Source organism: Elephas maximus, chromosome 10, assembly GCF_024166365.1.
Source record: "Elephas maximus indicus isolate mEleMax1 chromosome 10, mEleMax1 primary haplotype, whole genome shotgun sequence".
Lineage (NCBI taxonomy): Eukaryota > Metazoa > Chordata > Mammalia > Proboscidea > Elephantidae > Elephas > Elephas maximus.
In genome coordinates this window covers 43,712,761-43,737,431 of record NC_064828.1, presented here as the reverse complement: position 1 = coordinate 43,737,431, position 24,671 = coordinate 43,712,761, and the positions used below count along the sequence as shown (strand labels likewise).

General features: G+C 36.1%; 1 protein-coding gene across 4 annotated transcripts in view; it reads left to right on the top strand.

Annotated features, from left to right (window-relative positions):
* HEATR5A (HEAT repeat containing 5A) overlaps positions 1-24,671 on the top strand; it is a 141,367-nt gene that overhangs the window by 93,702 nt on the left and 22,994 nt on the right. For all 4 annotated transcript variants that reach the window (XM_049897447.1, XM_049897448.1, XM_049897449.1 and 1 more), the window contains 7 exons: positions 2,023-2,202; positions 4,419-4,658; positions 7,684-7,865; positions 9,137-9,205; positions 14,699-14,878; positions 18,712-18,934; positions 24,360-24,608. In XM_049897447.1, the coding sequence (XP_049753404.1) occupies positions 2,023-2,202; positions 4,419-4,658; positions 7,684-7,865; positions 9,137-9,205; positions 14,699-14,878; positions 18,712-18,934; positions 24,360-24,608 (1,323 nt within the window). The remainder of the gene's footprint in view (positions 1-2,022; positions 2,203-4,418; positions 4,659-7,683; positions 7,866-9,136; positions 9,206-14,698; positions 14,879-18,711; positions 18,935-24,359; positions 24,609-24,671) is intronic.

The following is a 24,671-nucleotide window of genomic DNA, read 5'->3' as shown; positions in this document are numbered from 1 at the left end:
GTTACTGGTTTAGAGCAGTGGTTCTCAAACTGAGGTCCCCAAACCAGCAGCATCAGCACCACCTGGGAACTTGTTAGAAATGCATTTTATTTGGCCCCATCTTAGACCTTCTGAATCAGAAATCTGGGGATCTCGTCCTTAAGTAATTTATCATATGTGCCTCCCTCCCCCAAAGTCTCATTTCATAAAATTTATTGTAGATGAGTCTGCTACAAGTTAAAGGGTTTTAATGCCACTTGAATATATTAGAGCTGAATTGAAGGACTTATTAGCCAGTAAGTTTTGTTTTAAGTACGTAGCCCTTCATTTTAGAATTGTAATATAAGTAACCCAGTCTTGCATATAAATTCAAAGAAACTATTAGCCCATAAACAATAGCAATGATAATATTTTACACGTGTATGCGTATAATTTCCAAAGTGCTGGCACACTTGTAGAAGATCCCAGACTTCACAAAGCTTTCCACACCCATAATGATTTCAGACCCATAATATGTTTTATTGTTAATAGTCTGTGTAATTTACAGTTTTATTATTAAATTGAAACTTCTGCTGTAACCTGGTTTATTCAGCATTGCTGACTGGCATATTAATTATCAAACAGGTTGCAGAAGCCATTCGAAAACTATTCTGTGATTACTTATTCAACGACTTGCCTTAGCCAGAGAAATTCCAACATTCTAACAGTGAGAGATTCTCCCCAAGTAACCGTCAGTTTGTATTCACTTAACTTGTCTATATCTGTTGCTTTATGCCTTGATCATATAAGCATAGTGGTATGTGTTCCTAGGATTATGGAATTAGCTCTGTGAGTAAAATAATAGTGAAGTGAAATTTTCCCGATCTCTCTCAAGAACTCATTATATAATTCTTTTTTTTAATTTTGTAATTTTTCAAACCCAAAGAAAAGTTGATTCATTCATTGAACACATAGATTCACTAGCTTATTTTCTTTATAATGCTCATTTTATCTCTCTGTGTCTCTAAATACACACACACGCAGTTCCCTTTTGCCAGACCACCCGAAAGCAGGCTGCAGATATCATGACAGTTCACCCCTAAATCCTTGTGTTTGCATTTCCCAGGGATATTCTCCTCCATGACCACACATCATTTTCACACTTAAAATATCAACATTGATTTAATAGTATTATAGACTATGTAGTCCTCACACAAATTTCCCCAGTTATCCAAAATAAAGCCCTTTATGACTCCTTCCCACCACCACCCCCCACCTCCCACCCAACTCTAAGGCTCACACGTTGTATTCTGGAACACTCCTGCCTCCTCCCTCTGATCTTTAAAAGATAATTCCTCTTTTAAGGTAGTTTAATGGTAGCATAACCTTTAGAATATCAATGCTTTCTGAAAAGCTAGATGAGTTAAATCTTCAAGAGAAAATTTATATATTCTTTTGGCATTTCTAGAATTAAATAGATTCTAGATCTAGGCTTCACCTTTGAGATGCTTCGTTAGTTTGCAATAAGAATATTGTGTAGTCGTTTATATTAATCCACCAGCTTTTAGTTCCATGACAGCTTAGTTGTATTAAATGCTATTCTCCATTTGATAGTTTTTTTCTGTTTGGATTTTCCATTCATGTCAACAAACTTAAAGCCTTTAAATCAGAGTTGAGAAAGCTTAATTATGCTTTTTTTTTTTTAATTAAATTTAGAGAGAAGATAAAATAATCGAACCATAAAACATTGGATAAAATGTATAAATATTAAACATTAATTAGGTAAAGATATTTACCTAATTTAAGAAAACGTATTAATAACTCTTGATAAAGACTTACTAGCTTCCGATAACATTGCATAAAAATAACTGTACAGGATCATAAATAATCCCAAACTTTAACTGTGAATTAAAATAGATCTCAGTAGGTCAAGGCATCATGTTCGGGTTGGTTCTTTAACATATCTTTGTACATAACATCTTAATAACTGCTAAAATGTGTGTGCGTCTCATATGGCAGCTTTGTTTTCTTTATTGCTTAGATCATTGATTTTCTTCTTGTCAGATGCTAACATCAGAGAAGTGGGCCTTGAAGGGGCACTATTGACTTTACTAGACAAGGAAACAGATCAGAGGTTATGCCGTGATATCAAAGAGACTTTAAATCATATGCTAACATCTATGGCCGTGGGAAAACTCTCCTTTTGGTTAAAACTTTGTAAAGATGTACTCGCTGCATCAGCTGGTAAGTAGTGGTGATAATCAGTTGAAATAAACGTGAAAAGTAAAAACTTTACATGAAACTGTGTCACTAAGACTTCATCAATCTTGTCTGAATATTTGGATTATAATTGTCTGGTTGTTGCTTTCTTGAAATGAAGATTCTAGTTCCAGTGTTCAAATATTCTTTATAATTTGAACAATATAAATGTTATACTTGAGCCTGGTTTTTGTTTTGTTTTTGTTTTGTTTTTCCTCTTTTGACTGTCTTAGATGACTTTCCTGTGTAAAACTAAAAAGTAAAGTTGTTATTTATGCTATGAAATGTATGGCCAAATTTATAGCATCCCCTGTTTGTTCCCTTATATATAATAAATATTTGAGGGATTATCTTAATAATAACCAAAATAGAAAACTCACCAAAGCTATGACATTTTGAACAGGCCAGTTTCTCCACACTTTGATGTTAATTTCAAATAGTGTTACAAAGTGTTGTTATTTCTCTAATGTCTTTGTTAGTGAGAAAGTATATTTTAGTTTTTAAATTTTCCATCCTTGCAGTAAATTAATGAGAGGACTAAAGATAGGAACCTATTCTCTGCCAGATAATGAACATATTTTGTTTCATTTAATCCTTTAAACAATTCCACGAGTAGACAATATTATTCCCATTTTAAAGAAGAGAAAACAGGCTTCGGGAGAGGTTAAGTAACTTGCCTGCAGACGCAGAAATGATAGTGTAAAATAGATTCAAACCGAATTCTGTATGACTTCAAAGTCCTTGAACTTTCCACTATATTTCAGCAGCTCTCAACTCAGTTACTTAAGCCTTAAAATTTAATGTGTCTCTGAATTATGTCAAAGGACAAAACAAAAACAAACCCATTACAGTCAAGTCGATTCTGACTCATAGCGACCCCATAGGACAGAATAGAACTGCCTCATAGGTTTCCAGGGAGCAGCTGGTGGGTTAAACTGTCAACCTTTTGGTTAGCACCCGAACTCTCAACCACTATACCACCAGGGTTTCCTCAAAGGACAAGAGATACCGTTAAAAATTCCTTTTTTTTTTTTTTTTTTTTTAAACATTCTTTACTGTCTAGTGACTCTTCTAGTCACTTAAAAGTTCTGGTGGTACAGTGGTTAAGCACTTGGCTGCTAACCGATAGTTTGGCAGTTTGCTTCCGTAAAGATTTACAGCCTTGGAAACCCCATGGGGCAGTTTTACTTTGACCTATAGGGTCACTATTAGTAGGAATCGACTTAACAGCAACAGGTTTGGTTTTTGATTTTGGCATCCCAGTCATTTATACCTGCTCTTTCAACCATTATACCTTGTATGTTTTCCTTTTGTAATTCTTCTGTCCCCATTATTTAGTAACTTAAAAGGACTTCTCCCTTAAAAGAAAATTTGTACATGCATAGATAGGTAGACAGATTTTTGGTATCTCACCTATCTTATCTTTTTTTTTAATTTTACATTTGTACTCCCTGAACATGCTAGCTCAGTTTTATTTTATAATTTGTTCTTTATTCTCTATGATTTGGCTCTATTCCTTGTTACTGGGAAAACACTTTTCAGTCTGTGCTGGCTTTTCAGTAATAGAACAGGATTTTGTCATAACTTTATTTGTAATATCTTTGCTATCACTAGCACAAAAATGTTGACATATAAGGTAGTTTAAAAAACAGGTTAGTTCTATAACATTAGTTCCATTTTAAATTGACTTAACACTTAATAAGAAGAGGAAGTAATTCACTCATCAGTGACTCCTGCCATCAGGATAACTGAGACTATTATGCCAGTGATGAGTCTATCCCAAGAAAACTATTTTCAAATGGATTCAGTGGATTCAGGAACCTTCTTAAATCTAGTGTTAAAACAACATCCCTAATGCACGCCACCCTGCCCACACTTCCTCATAGAGACTTTTGAGCTTCTTAGGTATATCCGTCTACAAACTGGGTATTGATGAGTATCCAGGACCTAATATCATGTTTAGTTTGTCACTTTGAATATAATTTAACAACGTTGTCATTTTGACCTGGAGCAACTCTTCTGATATTTCCTTTAAGCAATGCTGTTACTGTCTGTAGTTATTAGACATAATTATTTGATGTTATTAAAAGATGTATGATTGATCCATGATAATTTTAGTCTGATGTGTAATCATTTGTGTATTCCTTTATAAATACATGCTTCAGTGGATTATAATTGTATGTATTCTTCCTCAATGAAAGATTTTGCAGCCATAACTTGTGTGGATACAATGCAAGAAGAGGAAGGAGATAAAGGGGATGATGCCTCAGTTCTGACCACCAGAAATGATGAAAAATCCCATCCTTTTACCAATCCCCGATGGACTACCAGAGTCTTTGCTGCTGAATGTATCTGTAGGATAATTAACCAGTGTGAGAATGCAGACAGTGCACATTTTGACATTGCTTTAGCACAAGAAATGAAAAAAAGGGATTCGAGAAGTAAGTGGCATAATAATGAAAAGTTCATATGATATATGTAGAAATACTATCTGCTTATGGTTTTAATATTACTTAAAAAAAAAACTAAAAGATTATTTTTACTTTTCCAAATCAGATATGAAACTTGATTGCAGTATTTAGATGAGCTATAAGGATAGTATATTTTTTGATGTTCAAGTACATTTTTAAATGATTAGGCTTCTTGATAACTTTTGTTTAATGGACATGTGCAATGAGTTAAGTTTATAGAGAATAAACATGTGTTTGGGGAGTGGCATGTACATTAGCCAATTCCCAAAATTATTTTTGAATTAAAATTTAACAATTTTTGCCCATAGGCTTTTGAGTGTGGATGTTACCTGGAAAACATTTGAGCTTATCTCAATATAAAGTAAACCTGATTGTAAGACCATTTTGACCTCTTATGTTCAGTTTTATTATTTTTACATAAGTATGTGTAAAAGTTTTATGTTTATGGTTTAAGGAGCCCTGGTGATGTAGTGGTTAAGAGCTACAGCTGCTAACGAAAAAGTTGGTAGTTCACATCCACCAGCTGCTCCTTGGAAACACTGTGGGGCAGTTCTACTCTGTTCTATAGAGTCACTTTGAGTCAGAATTGACTCAGTGGCAACAGGTTTTAGTTTTATGAGTTGATATCTAATTTTTTTTTTTAATTTACTTAAACGTGTATGTTCAGAGACACATTTCTAAATACCTAAGAAGCATTCTTACAGAAAAAAAGAATCATAAAAGAAAATGTTGCTGTTGCCAGTGTGGGAGTATGGATGAGCTATCTTTGTTTTACTTATTTTTCAAGTAGGCATTTTTTGAGTCTCATTCATGCTGAGCACTGTACTAGATACTATGGTAGGTATAAAATTAGTATATCATAGATTCTTACTGATTGCTGTGCTACCAATTTAAATTGGAGGTACGTTGAGTTGATTTCTTCAGTGTGAGCTACAATTCTATTCTTCTTAGAAGTAGTCTCAAATATATTCCAAATAAAGGTTAGTTATGCCTCTAAACATTTAATTATCGGAACACTGTTAAATGATTGTCTTACTATATGTGAGTAAATGCACATGCATGTGTAGGTATATCTGTAGGCATATATATATATATATATATCCCAGACATATATTTATGTGTGTATATATATGTGTGTGTATACATAGGTATATATATATACATACATACACATACACACACACACAAACAAACCACATAGGGGGCACAGTTATGGAGGCTTCCTAGACATATCCAGACAACTTGTCGGGTTGGTTACGGGATCAAAAGGCTTGGGACTATAGTCTTGGGGGACAACTTAGTCAACTGGTATAACGTATTACACAAAGATAATGTTCTGCAGCCTAGTTTGTGGTGAGTAGCCTATGGAGTCTTAAAAGCTTGCAAATGGCAATCTAAGATATAACTGTTGGCCTCTACTTGTATGGCGCAAAAGAGAACGAAGGAAATCAAAGGCTCTCAGAAGAAACTAGCCCATGGGACTAATAACCCACATAAAACACAGCCTCTTCTAACCTGAGACCAGAAGAACTAGATAGTACCCAGCTAACACTATCAACCTTTCTGACCAGGGACACAATAGAAGGTCCGTCTCAGATAGAATGAGATAAAAATGTAAAACAAAACTTAAATTCCTAAAAAGCCCAGACCAACTGGACCGATAGAGACTAAAGGACCCCCTGAGACTATCACCATAAGATACCCTTTGAATTCAGAACTGAAGCTATTTTTATAGGTCACCTTTCAGCCAGATAATAGATTGGCTTATAATATAAACAATATCACCCATGACAAATGTGCCCCTTTAAAAAAATCAACTGTACGAGACCAAATGGTCGACATTTACCAAAAAGCAAAGATGAGAAGTCAAGGAGGGGAAGGGAATCTAGATCAATGGAAACAGACCAGACTGGGAATAATGTGAATGCTGACACGTTGTAAAAATTGTAACCAATGGTATGGAACAATTTGTATAAAAATTGTTAAAGGGAAACCTAATTTGTTCCGTAAACTTTGACCTAAAACACAATAAAATACCATTAAAAAAAAAGAAAAGATCCAGGTCTGTAGATACACTGTGCTCTCAAAATCAAACACTCCTTTCTGGAATGAAAAGAAACAATCCTACCTTGTGGAAATAAAGTTTATATGGAAAAATGAGGGGAAAAATTGTTGCCTTATGTCTCTCCCCAGTAGAATTATTTTACCAAAGAATGAGTTGTAGGAATAAAAGTACTTCTTATTTCTCATTTCTGAAGCTAGAAATGCTTTTTATATCCCCATCATTTGTATGTGTGGTAAGACATGCAAAATATAAGATAACCTAGTCCCTAAAAAGAGCCACATAAAAATACTTTTTTAAAAAAGGAACATTAAGTCTCTTATCTTCAACTTGAGATAAACAGAATAATTAAATTACTGCCTAATTGATCAAAGCCCCAAGTCTCCTTCTAATATCAGAAAATGTGAACAAAATTGTTATTGAAGCTACTATTAGCATGCTTTCAAAGGATGCTGTTCTGTCTTTGATTTTCGAATAGTTATAAATAATTGGGTGTTTTGTTTTGCTTTTTTGGTGTGAATATTTGAGTTACTTAAAGTATGTGTTATAAATTTTAAAAATTGGGATTGGTTTACTGGATCAAAAGGCTTGGGACTATTTAGTCTGGGAGGACAACTTACACAATTGGAATAAGATATTACACAAAGATAATGTTCTACATCCTAGTTTGTGGTGAGTAGCCTCTGGGGTCTTCAAAGCTTGCAGATGGCCATCTAAGATACTACTGTTTGTATGTGTGGTAACCCCACTATAGTAGAACTGCCCCGTAGAGTTTCCAAGGATGTGTGGTAAGACATGTAAAATATAATCCATAAAAAGAGCCACATAAAAATACTTTTTAAAAAAAGGAACATTAAGTCTCTTAATGTCACTTAACACAGATCTTAGGTCCAGCATTTCTTTTTCTTGATAAGGTATTTTTTAATCTCGTAGATGACTTTTTGGTGCTTCATCTTGCTGACTTAATTCGCATGGCTTTTATGGCTGCCACAGATCACAGTGACCAGCTCCGTCTTTCTGGCCTTGAAACACTGTTAGTTGTTATTCGGCGATTTGCAACTATTCCAGAACCAGAGTTTCCAGGTCATGTGATTCTGGAACAGTATCAAGCCAACGTAAGCACTTTCTGTTAAGAGAATTTTATTATTAAACGCCTAGATAAAACATCTGTGAAACTAATTAGCATGTCAGCTCTTAATTTGTATATTATGTATCTCACCTAATGCATTACTAGTTTAGTCAGTATATACAAAATGCATATGTTTGAAGATATATGCCAGCTAATGTTTTATAAAACCTCAAGTAAAAGCAAAATGATATATAAAATAAGTCTTTTATAACTTTAAAGGTTAATTTTCATAAGTAAAACTTTCTTTGTAATTTGAAAGAACAAACAACCTTAGTGATGAAATACTTTACAAAATATCTGAATAAGCAACGTAACACTAAATCATTACTAAACATCCCATTTAGACTACATGTATGTTTTATCTTCCAATAACTACTCCTAGAGTAGAATATGTAACCAGTTTAATTTTTTTTTTTTTCTGAGCTTAGAAAAGGATTCAGCCTTCTGTCACTGATTCTGTAATTTTTTTAAATGATTGTGATTTGATTGGTACATTGAATAATGTAGAAAAAAAAAAAAATCATCACCTGTCTCACAATCCTCTAGCAGCACCCAACCATGGTTACCTCTCATTACGATTCAGGGCACTTTCTGATGGCTAGCAGTTAGGGAAACCAGAGCAGTTCAACAGTTGGTTAACCATCTCTTTCCCTTCTTCCCAGAAGGTAATGCCAATGTATGCTTAGCAGAAGAAGGAGATTGAAGTTATATAAACTATCATATGAGAATAAATATTATAATTCAACTTAAGGAGAGCCCTCACATTTTTTAGGTTTCTTATAATGGCAGGTGATAGAAACACACTTCCAACTCACTTAAACAGAAAAGGAGAACTCTTGTCAGAAATTTCTCAGATGGCTCTGCTTTCTTTTACATTGGCTTTATTTTTTTTATTGTCAGGCTTGCTCTCTCCAAGTAGTGTCAAAATGGCTGGTATAAGAGACAGTGCTTTTTTTCCCAATACTCCTAGCAAAAATCCTGAGGAGAGCTTTCATTATCCCAATATGGGTCCCTGGAGCCAGGCAGTGATGTCAGCTCCATAACAACATGGACTAAGAGTGTTGAAAGAGAGAGTTCCTCAAAGGAAAAGTAGGATGGTATTAACTAAAGAAGGGGGAAGACATGCTGGGCAGGCAAAAGCAACAGATGTCTATAATGCCTAGTATAAACAAGTAATTTTAAAATAACGTTAAAAAAGGAGAGAACTTGCGCTACCTTACTTATTGATGCTTGATATGTCCTATTATTTCTTGCCAGGTAGGAGCAGCACTTAGACCAGCCTTCGCTTCAGAGACGCCACCTGATGTCACTGCCAAAGCATGTCAAGTAAGTGATGAAAAGATGAAGCTTAAGAAATAAAACTTTCTTTTTTTATGAAGTAATTCTCCAGTTAGTGTTTGTTGTTGTTGTTGTGTACTGTCGAGTCAATTCCCACGTATAGCAACCCTATAGGACAGAGTAGAACAGCCCCATAGAGTTTCCTAGCCTCTCCACAGGAGAAGGATGTGGCAGTCTATTTCCATAAAGATTTACAGCATTGGAAACTCTCTGGAACAGTTCTACTCTGTCCTGTAGGGTCACTGTGAGTCAGAATTGACTCAACGGCAACAGGTTTGGTTTGATTTTTTTTTATATAATTTTCATGGAAACAGATCGTCAGGTCTTTTCTCCTGCAGAACGGCTGATTAGTTCAAACCACCTACCTTTCGGTTAGCAGCAAAGCACTTAACCATTGTGTCACCAGGGCTCCTTTAGTGTTTGTTACTAAGGTACTTTATTATAGTTGTTAACCATCTCTCTCAGCTTCACCTTTTCCTTTTCTTCTTAAGTTTAGAGAACTTCTTCTTTCTTCCTTAGAAATGAGTGGCAATCCAGTATATGGATTTAAGTAGTTCCCTATTAATGGACATACGAGTTGTTTTGTCTTTTGCTATTAAAAACAGTGCTGCAGTGAATGACATTGTGCATAGGTCATTTAACTGGATGCAAGCTCACCTGTGGGATAAATTCCCCAAAATTGAATTGCTATGTTAAAGCATATATTAAAGCAATTGTCAAAGTTTAAACTCCCACCAGCAATGTTATGTGAATACCTATTTTCCCCCTAGTCTCAGCAACATTGTTAGTCATTGAATTTGTGAATTTTTGTCTTTGTGATGGAGTAAAAAAGGTATTTCAGGATAATTCTGTTTCATTTCAAGTGAAATTGAGCATTTTTTCATATGTCTACAAGTTTTGCATAGTTTTTAACAGCAACTTTTCTCAGACTGGGTTGCCAAGTATTCAATATCCAGCCTTAGATAACCTGAAGTAATTAAAAATAGGACTGACATAAAAATAAACATAATAGAAAAAAATTTTTCGTCAGTTCTTTCAACTTCCTTTGAGTGACTTCAGTATTCAGAAAACTTTATTAAATGCTACAGAGGACAGAAAGAAGTAAAACACATTTCCTGCTGTTAGACACATTTGTAGTCTATAAGGAAGGATAGGAAACCCTGGTGGCATAACAGTTAAGTGCTATGGCTGCTAACCAAAGGGTTAGCAGTTTGAATCCTCCAGGCGCTCCTTGGAAACTCTGTGGGGCAGTTCTACTCTGTCCTATAGGGTCACTATGAGTCGGAACTGACTCGACGGCACTGGGTTTGTTTTTAAGGAAGGATAAGGCAAATAACTATAATACAGAGCATACTAATAAATGTCAGTGATACCAACAAAGTACTATAACTTCAAAGAAGGAAAATAAGGGATAGTTTTAGGACATGCCACATGTCACATGTAGGAAGTGACATTTGATTCTTTTGAGTGCCTCTGTCTTTATACCATTATCTCACTTGATTAGAGGTGGCATTAGAGATGGGCCAAGCTATACATGGGGTGGGCATTCTAGATGTAGGGCTTATGCACAAAGGCAAGGAGATAAGTAAATTTTGTGTTTCAGGAACATCACAACAAAGTCCAGGGCCAGATGACTTCCCTGCTGAATTCTACCAAACATTTAAAGAAGAATTAACACTAATCATACTCAAACTCTTCCAGAAATAGAAGAGAATACTTCCTGACAATCTTTGAGGCCAGCGTTACCCTGATCCCAAAGATAGACAAACATACCACAAGAAAAGAAAACTACAGAGCAGTATCACTTAATGAAGATAGACGTAAAAATCTTCAACTAAATACTAGCAAACCAAATCCAGTGGCAGATTAAAAAGATTGTACCCCATGACCAAGTTGGGATTTTTCCCAGGAATGCAAGAGTGGTTCAACTAAGAAAATTAATCAGTGTAATATACCATATTAATAGAACAAAGGGGTGAAGGGAACATGATCATCTCAAAACATGGAGAAAAAGCATTTGACAAAATTTAACGTTCTTTCATGATAAAAACACTGAACAAACAGAATGGAAGGGAGCTTTCTTAACATAATAAAGGTCATTTATGAAAAAACCCACGTCAAACGTCATACTCAAGGATGAAAGACTGAAAGCTTTCTTCCTAACATCAGGAACAAGATAAGGATGCTTGCTTTCGCCACTGCTCTTCGACATTGTACTGGATCCCTAGCCAGAGCAATTAGGCAAGAAAAAGAAAGAAAAGGTATCCAGATTGGAAAGTAATAAGTAAAACTATATCTATTTGCAGATGACTGGTTCGATATACAGAAGATAAAGAATACACACACACACACACACACAAACCTACTAGAGCTAATAAACAAATTCAGCAAAGTTGTAGGGTTCAGGATTAACATACAAAAATCAGTTGTGTTTCTGTACACCAGCAATAAGCAATCTTAAAAGGAAATTAAGAAAACAATTTGATTTACAATAGAACCCAAAAGAAAAATACCTAGTGATAAATTTAACCAACGAGATGAAAGACTTGTGTACTGAAAACTATAAAACATTTCTGAAAGAAATTAAAGACCTAATTAAGTGGAAAGATATCCCATGTGCGTGGATTAAAAGACTTAATGTTGTTAAATGGCAGTGCTACCCAAAACAATCTACAGATTTACTTCAATCCTTATCAAAATTCTAATGGTCTTTGTTGCAGAAATAGGAAAGTCAATCCTAAAATTCATGTGGAATTGCAAAGAATAGCCATAACAATATTGAAAACAAAGTTGGAAGATTAAACTTCCCAATTTCTAAACTCAAGACATATCTATAGTAATCAAAATAGTGTGGTACTGGCATAAGGATAGACATACAGAATAGAATTGAGAGACCATAAATAAACCCAAACATCTGTGCCAGAGTATTTTCAACAAGGGTACCAAGACCATTTGTTGATCCTGTTCACTGTGCTACACTGCCAAGCATAACTTACACACTGGTATTCGATGGAACAACAATTTACTCACATAGAGAAGAGGCAGAGCAAGGTCAGCTTCAATAGCAGGTTCTGGTCTCCCATGGCCGGTGGGTTACATCGTACAGCCAAGGCAGGGCTGGTGGTCTGCGTGTACCCCACTGTGCTGCAGTTGAGAAACTCTGTTCCCTCCCTGCCAGGAACAGATGAAAATGGGTTGGCCAGGTGCCGTGTGGCTGCCCCTGCATGAGCAGAACAGAGAAAGTTACTGTGTACCCAGAACAGGGAGGTAGGCTCCATGATAAGGAGAAGAAACTGGGAGATAGAAAAACCATTCCCCAGCCTCTTGTTACCTGGGAGTGCTTTGAGCCTAAGGCTTCTTATTAAGCAGTCCAGATAGGGATGGGAAGGCTGTGCAACAGACTGCTTTCCCATTTGCCCACACCATTTAATAAGGAAAAAAATCTCGTCAACAAATCATGCTGGGACACAATTTGTTGAAGGATAACCACATGCAAAAGAATAAAGTTGGACCCCTACCTCACTCCATATATAGAAATTTACTTAAAATGAATTAATGACCTCAGTATAAGAGCTAAAAATATGAAAGAAGAAAGACTTCATCTAAAACTATTAAAAGAAAACAGGGATAAATCTTCATAACCTTGGATTTGGCAAAGAATCCTTAGGTTTAATATTAAAAGCAACAAAAGAAAAAAATAGATAAATTGCACTTCATCAACATTAAAAACTTTTGTGCATCAAGGAACATTATCAAGAAGTTAAAAAGACAACCTACAGAATGGGAGAAAATATTTATAAATCATGTATCTGATAATGGTTTAGTATCCAGAATATATACAACTCAACAACAAAAAGGCAACCCAGTTAAAAAATAGGGAAAGGACTTGACTGAGAGTTCCCCAAAGAAGATAAGCAAATGGCCAATAAACACATGAAAAGATGTTCAGCATCATTGGTCCTTAAGGAAAAGCAAATCAAAACTACAGTGTGATACCATTTCACACCCAGTAGCATGGGTATCATCAAAAAAGACTGAAAATAACAAGTATTGGTGAGGATTTGAAGAAATTGGAACCCTTGTACTTTGCTGGTGGGAATGTAAAATGGTATATCCACTGTGGAAAGCAGTTTGGGTTGTATAGAAAGTTGTTAAATGGGGACCTAGTTTGCTGTGTATACTTTCAGTGAAAACAAAATAAAATATTATTTTAAAAAAGCAGTTTGGGGTTCCTTAAAAGGTTAAACGTAGAATTAACATATAACCTGGCAATTCCAGTCCTGGGTATATACCCAAGAGAAATGAAAATATATGTTCATAAAGAAACATGTACACAAATGTTTATGGAAGCATTATTTATAATAGCCAAAAGGTAGAAACAACCTAAATATTTTTGAACAGATAAATTATAGTATATACGTGCAATGGAATATTATTGAGCCATAAAAAAGAATGAAGTATTTATACATGCTGGTACTTTTTTTTTTTTTTTTGAAAACATTATCTTAAATGAAAGAATCCAATCACAAAAGGTCACATATTTGTATGATTCTTTTTATGTGAAATATAAAATAAGCAAATATAAATACAACAAAAGCAAATCCATAGAGACAGAATGCAGATTGGTAGTTACCAGGGGATGGGAGGAGGGAAAGTGGGAAGTGGTTCCTTAAAGCTTACGTAGTTCAGAGATAATGAAAAAGCTTTGAAACTAGAGAGAATTGTTGATGGCACAACATATGAATGAACTAAATGCCACTGCGTTATACACTTTAAAATGTTTAATTTTATGTTATATGAAATTCATCTCAATAAACTCTTCAGAGATCAAGTTTTCCATTGTACTGAGTCTCTAATTTATAATCATTTATATGTATTCTTACTGTAAGCCACTGAAATCTTCTATGAAATGTTAGAGGAACCAAATAGATACGTCGATGAGAAAAAGAAATTTTCTCTAGAAAAGAAGTACCTGTCACCTGGAAAAGCTGTATAGAGGCCCTGATAATTGAGTGAACGTCCTTGCATTGCAGTTATTATTTATTTTTAAAAATTAAAAATACATTATCTTGAAAAGAATCAGAATCCTCATTGGGGTTTCAACTAAAGTCGTATTAAGCACACAATTTATCCCTGTTTTTAGAATAACGAGCTGAAAATTTGTTGGCGATTTGCTTCAGATGTTAATCCAAACATTAATAAAGGTGGTGTTTTTCACGGCCTCATTTCTCCATATGAACAATATCTCAGGCTCTTCAGTTTCTATAATTATTAGCACTAGTTTCCTTGCTTCAGCCTTACACTTCATTACCTTTTGAAATGCTGACTTCTGACTGTCATTAACAGCATCGTCCCACTGGCTTTCTTTATAGCAGGATGTTTTCAGTGACTAGATTCCTGAGTGTGGGTAACCTCTGCTGAACTCACGTGGGGGATATTTATACTTTTTGAAATATAACTTTTAATTTTCTTGGAAACCAGGTTTGCAGTGCCTGGATCGCAAGTGGAGTTGTAAGTGACCTTAATGATCTTCGAAGAGTTCATCAGTTACTTGTTTCATCACTGACAAAAATACAGGCTGGAAAAGAAGCTCCAAGTCACTTGTATAACGAAAGTGCTTCTACCATGGAGATCTTAGCTGTACTAAAAGCTTGGGCAGAGGTTAGTACTTATCAATTTATAACTTGAATTTTCGATTTGTTAGTAAACACTTTAAGCCATGAACTGTATTAACTATTTAGAATACGTATCAGTATATTTTTAAGGTTAACAAAAAACTTCCAGCATTTATTTATGATTTATTTATATCTTAATTGATATATCGGCCAAGCATCCAAAACCAAAAACCAAACCCTTTGCTGCCAAGTCAGTTTCAACTCACAGTAACCCTGTAGGACCAAGCAGAACTGTCCCGTAGGGTTTCTAGGGAGCAGCTGGTAGATTTGAACTGCTGACCTTTCGGTTAGTAGCCAGGTGCTTAACCACTGCACCACCAAGGCTTCCGATTAAAAGCAGCAACAGTAACAAAATTCTAAAGAGTGCTCATTGTCTGTTATCTGCTGTTTTAGCCAGAGAGACTTTGTAATATCCGATTAAAAACCAGCTCTTATTCTGAATTTTTTAAAATGTGAGTCTGCTTGTATGTTCTATCATTTCTATAATACATATTTTAACCTTTTTTTCCCCCTGCTCTTTCAAAGAATGACTTTCAATTATTAAATAGCAGTATGCCCACTCCGCACTTATCGACATGGTTAAATTCCGGAGATCAGGTTATTATGCAAAAATCAGTGTTGTGTGAAAATGGAAGATGACTATATCATTATATACCTGCCAAATTACATCATTACACAACTGCCAAACCGCTGAGAATCATGGCCCAGCCAAGCTGACACATAACCTTACTCTCACCTTGTACCTTGGCATTCATTACCGCCAGATATACATCGTTAATGAGCAAAATAGTCATACAGTAGATTTTTACTATTGTCGTAAATGTGAAATGTAAGATAATGATAGTCGATAGGTGAGGAGTAGGTGTAGTTTCCCACAAATAAAGAAATCTTACAGGAAAATGCTTCCAAATGTATTACAAAGTGTATAGAAAAAAAGGCTAAAAGTAAATAAATACATAAACTGAAATGTTAGTGCTAGTTATCTCTGGGCATGAGATTTTTTTATTTATCTTCCTCATCAGGAGGGAAGCTATATCATTTTGTAACTTAACTATGGGACTGTTTAAGCATATCCTAAAGTAGAATAGTATAAGGAACCCACATATACACATTCTCCAGCTTCAACAGTTACCAAATTTAGCCAATCTTGATTCATACATCATTTTTAGTATAATTATTACTTTATTAATAGACTTTATATTTTAGAGCAGTTTTAGGTTTACAGAAAAATTGTGTGGGAAGTATAGTTGTTACATTGCTGTCGAGTTGATTCCAACTCATACTAGCCCTGCAGGACAGAGTAGAACAGCCCCATAGCGTCTCCTAGGCTGTAATCTTTACAGGAGCAGATCACCAGTCTTTTCTACTGAGGAGCCACTGGGTGGGCTCAAACTGCTGACCTTTCAGTTAGCAGTCAAGCGCTTAACCATTATACCACCAGGGCTCCTTAGAAAGTACAGAGGGTTCCCATACACCCCCTTTCCCCACAGATGCACAGTTTTTTCCCATTAGGAACATGTTACATTAGTGCGATATATTGATGAACCAATATCCATAGTTTACATTAGGGCTCACACTTCATATTGTATAGTTCTAGGGGTTTTGACAAATGAATAATGTCATGCATCCACCATTAATGTATCCTACATAATTGTTTCACTGTCCTAAAAACGCTCTAAGTTCCACCTGTTCGTTCTTCCCCCCTTCCACTGAGCCCTTGGCAACCACTGATCTTTTTACTGTCTCTGTGGTTTTACCTTTTCCAGAATGTCTTGGAATCATACCATATGTCATTTTAATGATGGTTATGTAGTTGCAGTATGTACCATCATTAAAATGACATATGGTATGATGTCAGTATATATATATGTGTGTACGTATGTGTGTAAAGTACTATAAAAAAAATTTTTTTTTTTTTTTATACTGCTATTAAAAAAATCATTGCCATTGAGTCAATTCTGACTCATAGCACCCCTACAGGACAGAGCAGAGCTGCCCTATTGGATTTCCAAGGAGTGGCTGGTGGATTTGAACTGCCAACCTTTTGGTTAGCAGCTTTAGCTCTTAACCACTGTACCACCAGGGCTCCATACTACTGTAGGTCTATTAATTAACTAAATTTTATAGATTTAATCAGTTTTATATGTGTGTGTGTATATATATGTATATGTATATATATATATACACATCTCTGTATATATTGTAATTGGAAAAATTAATCAACTTGTGAAAAAGGGCTTCCTGGAGATCTAGTTAAAATTTAATTAATAGAACTATAGTAGTATAGTACCTTACACACATACATATTAGTAGTGTAGTTTTAAAATTAGTAGAGCCATTTAAAACCTGAAGATTGTAGAATCTATTTTTTGTTATTTTTTAGGGCTGACAACCCTTGGTTAGGAAATAGTTCTGCCTAGTTTAATAAGCTAGATCTAATGATATCTTTAAACATACGCTTTTACTAGAACAAAAAAACCAAACCCGTTGCCATCGAGTCGATTCTGACTCATAGCAACCCTATAGGGCAGGGTAGAACTGCCAGGTAGAGTTTCCAGGGAACGCCTGCTGGATTTGAACTGCCAACCTTTTGGTTAACAGCCATAGATAGCACTTAACCACTATGCCACCAGGGTTTCCATGCTTTTACTAGAGCAAACAGGAATTCTGTAACCTGTGTAATCTATTTTACAAATAACTCTTTGCTGATAATAGTGTTCATTATAATAATTTAAATCTGCTATGTGCTTTGTTAAGCCCATTACCTCCTTCTCTGCTTTCCTCAAGAAAGATGAATAATGACTCACTTGTTGTTCTGTGTAATTGAGGTTCATAATCCCTTATCTGAAATCCTTGCAGTCAGATATATTTAGAATTTAGATTTTTTTTTTGGATTTTAGAAAAGTTTATGTGTGTGTATATGTATGTATATATAATATATATATGTAAAACAAAAAAAAAAACAAAACCCACTGCCGTCGAGTAGGTTCCTCATACATATATGTTGCACAATACCTCCAGCAAGTCAGGGTCAATATAATGGAATCTAATCAAACATATCTGCAGCAAAATATTTGAATATTCATGTTATATGGGCTGGAGAATATAAATAGCCCCTCTCTCTATATATATATACACATACACGTATGTGCATACATACCTTCAGATACATACATGTCCATATACCTTATCTGAGAGAAACTATAAATAACCTCACGTAACTTCATTCAGTTTTGCCACCAGATTAGTTACAAGGTTCAGAGCTTTTTTGAATTTTAGAGTTGTGGATAAAAGGATAATGCATATTACTTGAATGTATTTGTTTGGAATCCATCAATTTTAAATAGTTATGTAATATCTTGAATAATTTAACATTCTGTAGTCCATGTTAAATTTTTAAACTGTTTATAGTGATTTAGTGCTAAGTCCAAATGAAAATATTTTCAGTATTTTACCTTAGTTCAGTGCAGAGATGACCACCTGGAGCCATGTGTTATGATGGATTATGAGGCCTTAACTAGGCTTGGTGAGAGAGAGTGCCACAATCCATTAGTTATATCTGTTATAGTTGTAAAATTACAAAGTGGCAGTATATTTGCCAGATTTCTGTGATCCCTGATGTATCTCGTTGAAGGTAATACTGTTGGATCTTTCTACCCCAGTTTCAGTGTGTGGTTGTACATAAATGCCTGTTTGATAGCACGATGTATTTTAAGTCCATTATGCTCGAAGGTAAGTCTGCCTCTTCAGCAAGATAAAAATATCGTTATCTTCTCAATGGATGTAAGATTTTCCTACTTAAAAATTAATCCTTAACAGGTCTACATAATTGCTATAGAAAGACAAAAAAAATACAAACAGCCTTTGAAGACTACCACCTGTTCAGAGGAGAGTGGCAGAAATGAGTCATTTTCATCAGATGGACTGCTTGAGTTAGTCCACACAGATCTTGGCACACTAAGTAGACTCTGGCTTGCCGCACTTCAGGATTTTGCTCTCTTAACTTTGCCTTCAGAATTTGCCTCCCAACTTCCTGTTGAAGGTAAGGAGGTAAAATTTTAGCTATAACCTAGAGTTTCGGTTAGTAATTTATATTTTCAAAAATTTTCCTTTGGCAAATAATGTTTATCTGGAACATTTTCCCTGGGATAATTTTCATTCAGAGGATAAGCATGTGAGAGTTGTTTCAGGGTAAACACCTACAAATGGATTCACTGATTCACAGTAACCTCACAGGTTACTTCCACCTTACCCTCAAAGCAGCTATAAGTTTACATGCCCACCAACCACAAGTTTCTGTTTTTCCACATCTTCCCAACCTTATATGTTATCATATTCAGTAATTTTTGCCAACCTCATGGGTATGAAATAGTATTTCATTGTTTTATTTTGTATTCCTTTGACTGAAGATCTTTTTATAGGTTTATGGGTGGTTAAGTTTCTTTCATAAATAGTCCTGTAGGGTCGCTATGAGTCAGAATTGACTCGACGGCACTGGGTTTTTTTAATCTTTGCCCATTTTCTATTTGGTGTTTGTCTTTTTCTTATCGATTTTTCAACTTTTGATAAATTTTTAATACCCTACCTTTCTGGTTCTGTGTCTTGTAGATATCTTCTCCCAGTCATTAGTTTATCTTTTCTTTCACTTTTTATGTAAAGATCAGAAAGACTTAGAAGCTTTACAGTTCTGCTTTTTACATTTTTGAACTTTAATCCAAGTGGAATTTGTGTGCAGAATGGGGGTAGAGATTAATTTTATAGACAGTTACTGATATCGTATTGTATAGGTTGGATACTTGTACACTCATTCTTGTCTGTGTTATTCCAAAATGTCTTAGCTATTATTGTTTCTTTACTCTCCGATATGAATTTTAGGATCAGTCTTTCAAGTTCTATTAAAATTTTGATTGGAATACTACACAAAGAGATATGTAGAGTATTGATTGTAGTACTTTTCAGTAGCATAAAATGGAAACAATGGAAATAAACTGATGCATATAATTTAACAGCAGAAATGAATGACAGATATATCAACGTAACTAAATCTCAAAAACATGTTAGGTGAAAAAAGTAAGTTCAGAAAGGATGCATACAGTATGATACCTTTGAAGTAAACTTTTAAATGCATAAAGTAATATCATATATTTTTGAATATATACAGAGCCCTGATGGCACACTGGTTAAGAGCTATGACTGCTAACCATAAGGTCAGCAGTTTGAATCTACTGGCCACTCCTTGGAAGCTCTATGGGGCAGTTCTACACTGTCCCATAGAGTTGCTGTGAGTCAGAATTGACATGACAGCAACGGATTTTGGATTTGGTGAATATATACGTTTTACTTTAAAAATGTAAAACCATCCTCAGGAGTGATTCACACTAACTTGATGAAAGTGATTAGTGAAGGAAGGGCAAGAATTAGGGATGTACCAAGATTTTTTTTTTTTGTAAGAAATAAAGTAAGATGAGACTATGTTGGCATCTCCTGCCTGGAGGGGAGATGAGAGGGTGGAGGGTGTTAGAAGCTGGCGAGATGGACACAAAAAGAGAGAGTGGAGGGAGAGAGCGGGCTGTCTCATTAGGGGGAGAGTAATTGGGAGTGTGTAGCAAGGTGTATATGGGTTTTTGTGAGAGAGACTGACTTGATTTGTAAACTTAAAGCACAATAAAAATTATGAAAAAAAAAGCAAGAGATTTAAGAAAACAAGGCAAAATATTAACGTCAGTCTTGGTGCAAAGTGGGTATCAGTGTTTTATATACACATATTTTGTTTTAAAATATGATTAAAAATAAAAATTTAAGAATTAGTGTACAAAATCCAATCAACGTCTAATCTCTAAAATCTACAAGATATTGCAAAACCTCAACAACAAAAAGACAAATAACCCAATTAAAAGATGGGCAGAGGATATGAACAGGTACTTCACCAAAGAAGACATTCAGGCAGCTAACAGATGCATGAGGAAATGCTCACGATCACTACCCATTAGAGAAATGCAAATCAAAACTATAAAGAGATACCATCTCACCCCAACAACGCTAGCGTTAATCCAAAAAACATAAAATAATAAATGTTGGGGAGGTTGTGGAGAGGCTGAAACGCTTATATACTGATGGTTGGAGTGTAAAATGGTACAACCACTTTGGAATCGATTTGGTACATCCTTAAAAAGCTAGAAATAATATAAAACTACCATACGATCCAACAACCCCACTTCTTGGAATATATCCTAGAGTAATAAGAGCTCTCACACAAATAGATATGTGCACACCCATGTTCATTGCAGCACTGTTCACAATAGCAAAAAGATGGAAACAACCAAGGTGCCCATCAACGGATGAACAAATTATGGTATATTCACACAATGGAATACTACGTGATGATAAAAAACAATGATGAGTCCGTGAAACATCTCATAACATGGATGAATCTGGAAGGTATTATGCTAAGTGAAATTAGTCAGTCACAAAAGGGCGAATATTATATGAGACCAGTATTACAAGAACTCGAGAAAAGGTTTAAACACAGAAGAAAGCATTCTTTGATGGTTATGAGGGTGGGGACGGGGGGAGAGGGGTATTCACTAATTAGATAGTAGACAAGAACTATTTTAGGTGAAGGGAAGGAGAACACACAATACAGGGGAAGTCAGCACAACTGGACTAAACCAAAAGCTAAGAAATTTCCTGAATACAACCAAACATTTCAAGGGACAGAGTAGTGGGGGTGGGAGTCTGGGGACCATGGTTTCAGGGAGCATTTAGGGCATAACAGAGTTTATTAAGAACATGCTCTGTATCCCACTTTGGTGAGTAGTGTCTGGGGTCTTAAAAGCTAGTGAGCAGCCATCTAAGATGCATCAATTGGTCTCAACCCACCTGGAGCAAAGGAGAATGAACACCAAAGACCTGAGGAAAATATTAGCCCAAGAGACAAAAAAGGCCACATAAACCAGAGACTCCCATCAGCCTGAGACCAGAAGAACTAGATGGTGCGGGCTACCATCAATGACCACCCTGACAGGGAACACAACAGAGTCCCTGATGGAGCAGGAGAAAAGTGGGGTGCACAACTCAAATTCTAGTAGAAAGACCAGACTTAATGGCCTGGCTGAGACTTGAGGGACACCAGAAGACATGACCCCTGGACTCTGTTAGCCCAAAACTAAAACTATTCCTGAAGCCAGCTCTTCAGACAAAGATTAGACTGGACTATAAGACATAAAATGATACTGGCAAGGAGTGTGCTGCTTAGCTCAAGTAGATACATGAGAGTAAGTGGGCAGCTTCTGTCCAAAGGTGCGATGAGAAGACAGAAAGGGACAGGAGCTGGCCAAATAGACATGGGAAATACAGGGTGGAGAGTAGGAGTGTGCTGTCACATTATAGGGAAAACAACTAGGATGACATAACAATGTGTGTATAAGTTTTTATATGAGAAACTGACTTGAATTGTAAACTTTCACTTAAAGCACGATTTGGGAAAAAAAAGGATTAGGGTGGGACTGTAACACCTTTACTAAGGTCACATCCCTGATCTAATATAAATAGAGTTTTCCTGGGTGTGGTCTGCACCACCTTTTGTCTTACAGGAGATAAAAGGGAAACACAGAGAGTAGGTGACCTCATACTGTAACCAAAGAACACCACTCAGGTTCTTGTCCTGTCTTATTAGCCAGTTGAAATAAGACAGGCACTGATTGCAAGGGAAACAGAAAGTGGCAAGTTTATTGTCTTCGGGTACAAGGAGCGTGTGGGGTTCAGTAACCACAAGGCCACGTGCTTGCTGTCTAAGGGGGCTGGGGAGCTTTTTGTTTCCAGTTGCATTGGGGGTTGGGTTTGGTACCCGGAACTTTCCGCCCTTAGCCCTCCCTTGCCCGTATTTGGAGATCCAGGTATTAAATCATCTTCCATCGGATGTGCGTGTAGTGGGACCCCTTGCTTCTAAAATGGAATCAGGTGAAGTCATGGACTGAGAAATATTGTTCCTTCTGGTGACAGGTCCGGGGGGTGGGGGGGGTTGGTTGAAGGATGTGATTTCTTCAATCTGCGCATGCTTCAAGGTGTAGCTTGGGCCAGTTCAGTGGATGGAGCCACTACTGCTGTGACTACCTGAAAAATGCTGCTCAAAACAAGCTTGTGGTTAGCAAGACAAAGAAGGGGGAGGGAGGTGTTGATTGACGTTTTCAATACCACTAAGAAAGCAGTGCCTGGAGCAGAGTGCGTCCTTTGGACCTGGGGTTCCTGTGCAGAGAAGCTCCTAGTCCAGGGGAAGATTGAAGACAGCGACCTTCCAGAGGAAGCAGAGAGAGGAAGCCTTCTCCTGGAGCTGACACCCTGATTTTGGACTTCTAGCCTACTAGACTGTGAGAAAACAAATTTCTCTTCGTTAAAGCAAAAAAAAAAAAAAAAGTAGTCTACAATTTTCTTATAAAATTAAAGGTATATTAAGCCTATAATTCAACATTTGTCTGCTAGGAGAAATAAAAGCATAGAGAACAAAAGATACTGATAACATAGAAGCATGGATGAATCTACAAAAGCACTGTTAAGCAAAAAAAAAGTCAGTCACAAATGAGTACATACTATGTGTTCCCATTTAGGTGAAGTTCCAGTTATATATATGAAAGGAAAGTCTATTGTAATAATCTGACCCAGGGACACAATAGAAGGTCCCAGATAAAATGGAAGAAAAATGTAGAACAAAACTCAAATTTCTGAAAAAGACCAGACCTACTGGACCAATACAGACTAGAGGAACCCCCAAGACTGTTGCCATAAGATATCCTTTGAATTTGGAATTAAAGCTATTTCTGCAGTTCACCTTTCAACTAAATAATAGATTAGCCTATAAAATAAACAATATCACTCGTGAGTAATGTGCTCCCTTTAACAATTAACAAATGGTCAACATTTACACTAAGGCAAAGATGAGAAGGAGGGGAAGGGAAGCTAGATCAATGGAAACAGAACAAACAGAATGGAAATAATGAGAATACTGTCACATTGTAACCAATGGCACAGAACAACTTGTATAAAAATTGTTTGAAAAAAAACCCCATTGACATCGAGTCGATTCCAACTTACAGCGACCCTATAGGACAGAGTAGAACTGCCTGATAAGAGTTTCCAAGGAGTACCTGGTGGATCCGAACAGCCAACCTTTTGGTTAGCTCCCGTAGCTCTTAACCACCATGCCACCAGGGTTTCCAAAAATTGTTAAAGGGGAACCTAATTTGCTGTGTAAACTTTCACCTGAAACACAATAAAATTTTTTTTTTCCCTAAAAAGTCAGTAAGTAGGTGCCTTGGGGTTTAGGGGAGTGACTGGAAAATGGAAAGGGGTACAAGGGAACTTGTGAGAGTGATGGAAATGGTCTATGTCTTGTAAAAAGGAAAAGAGAAAATGTATTCAAAGCTAATCTCTTCTTTTGTTCTCCTCAAACTGTTTGCTTCCCCTTTCCTTAGGTGGTGCTTTCTACACTGCAGAAACTGGTGAAAATGCAAAATTGCATTATTACAGCTCCTGGGCACTTATCCTCCAGGCTGCGGCATTGTGGCTTACGAGTACGGGCTTTGTTGCTGCTGACCCAGATGAAGGCACAGCTAATCTTTCAAGGCCTGTAACACCAACTTCCATGTGTCAGGGTTCATCATCTGGAGCTGCAGTGAAGTCCCCTGAGGATGTCTACACTGACAGATTCCATCTTATTTTAGGTCAGTAAAAGAGCATGTAGGCTTATCTTTGAGGTGCACCCGCTGCCTATTAGCTCTTGGTGA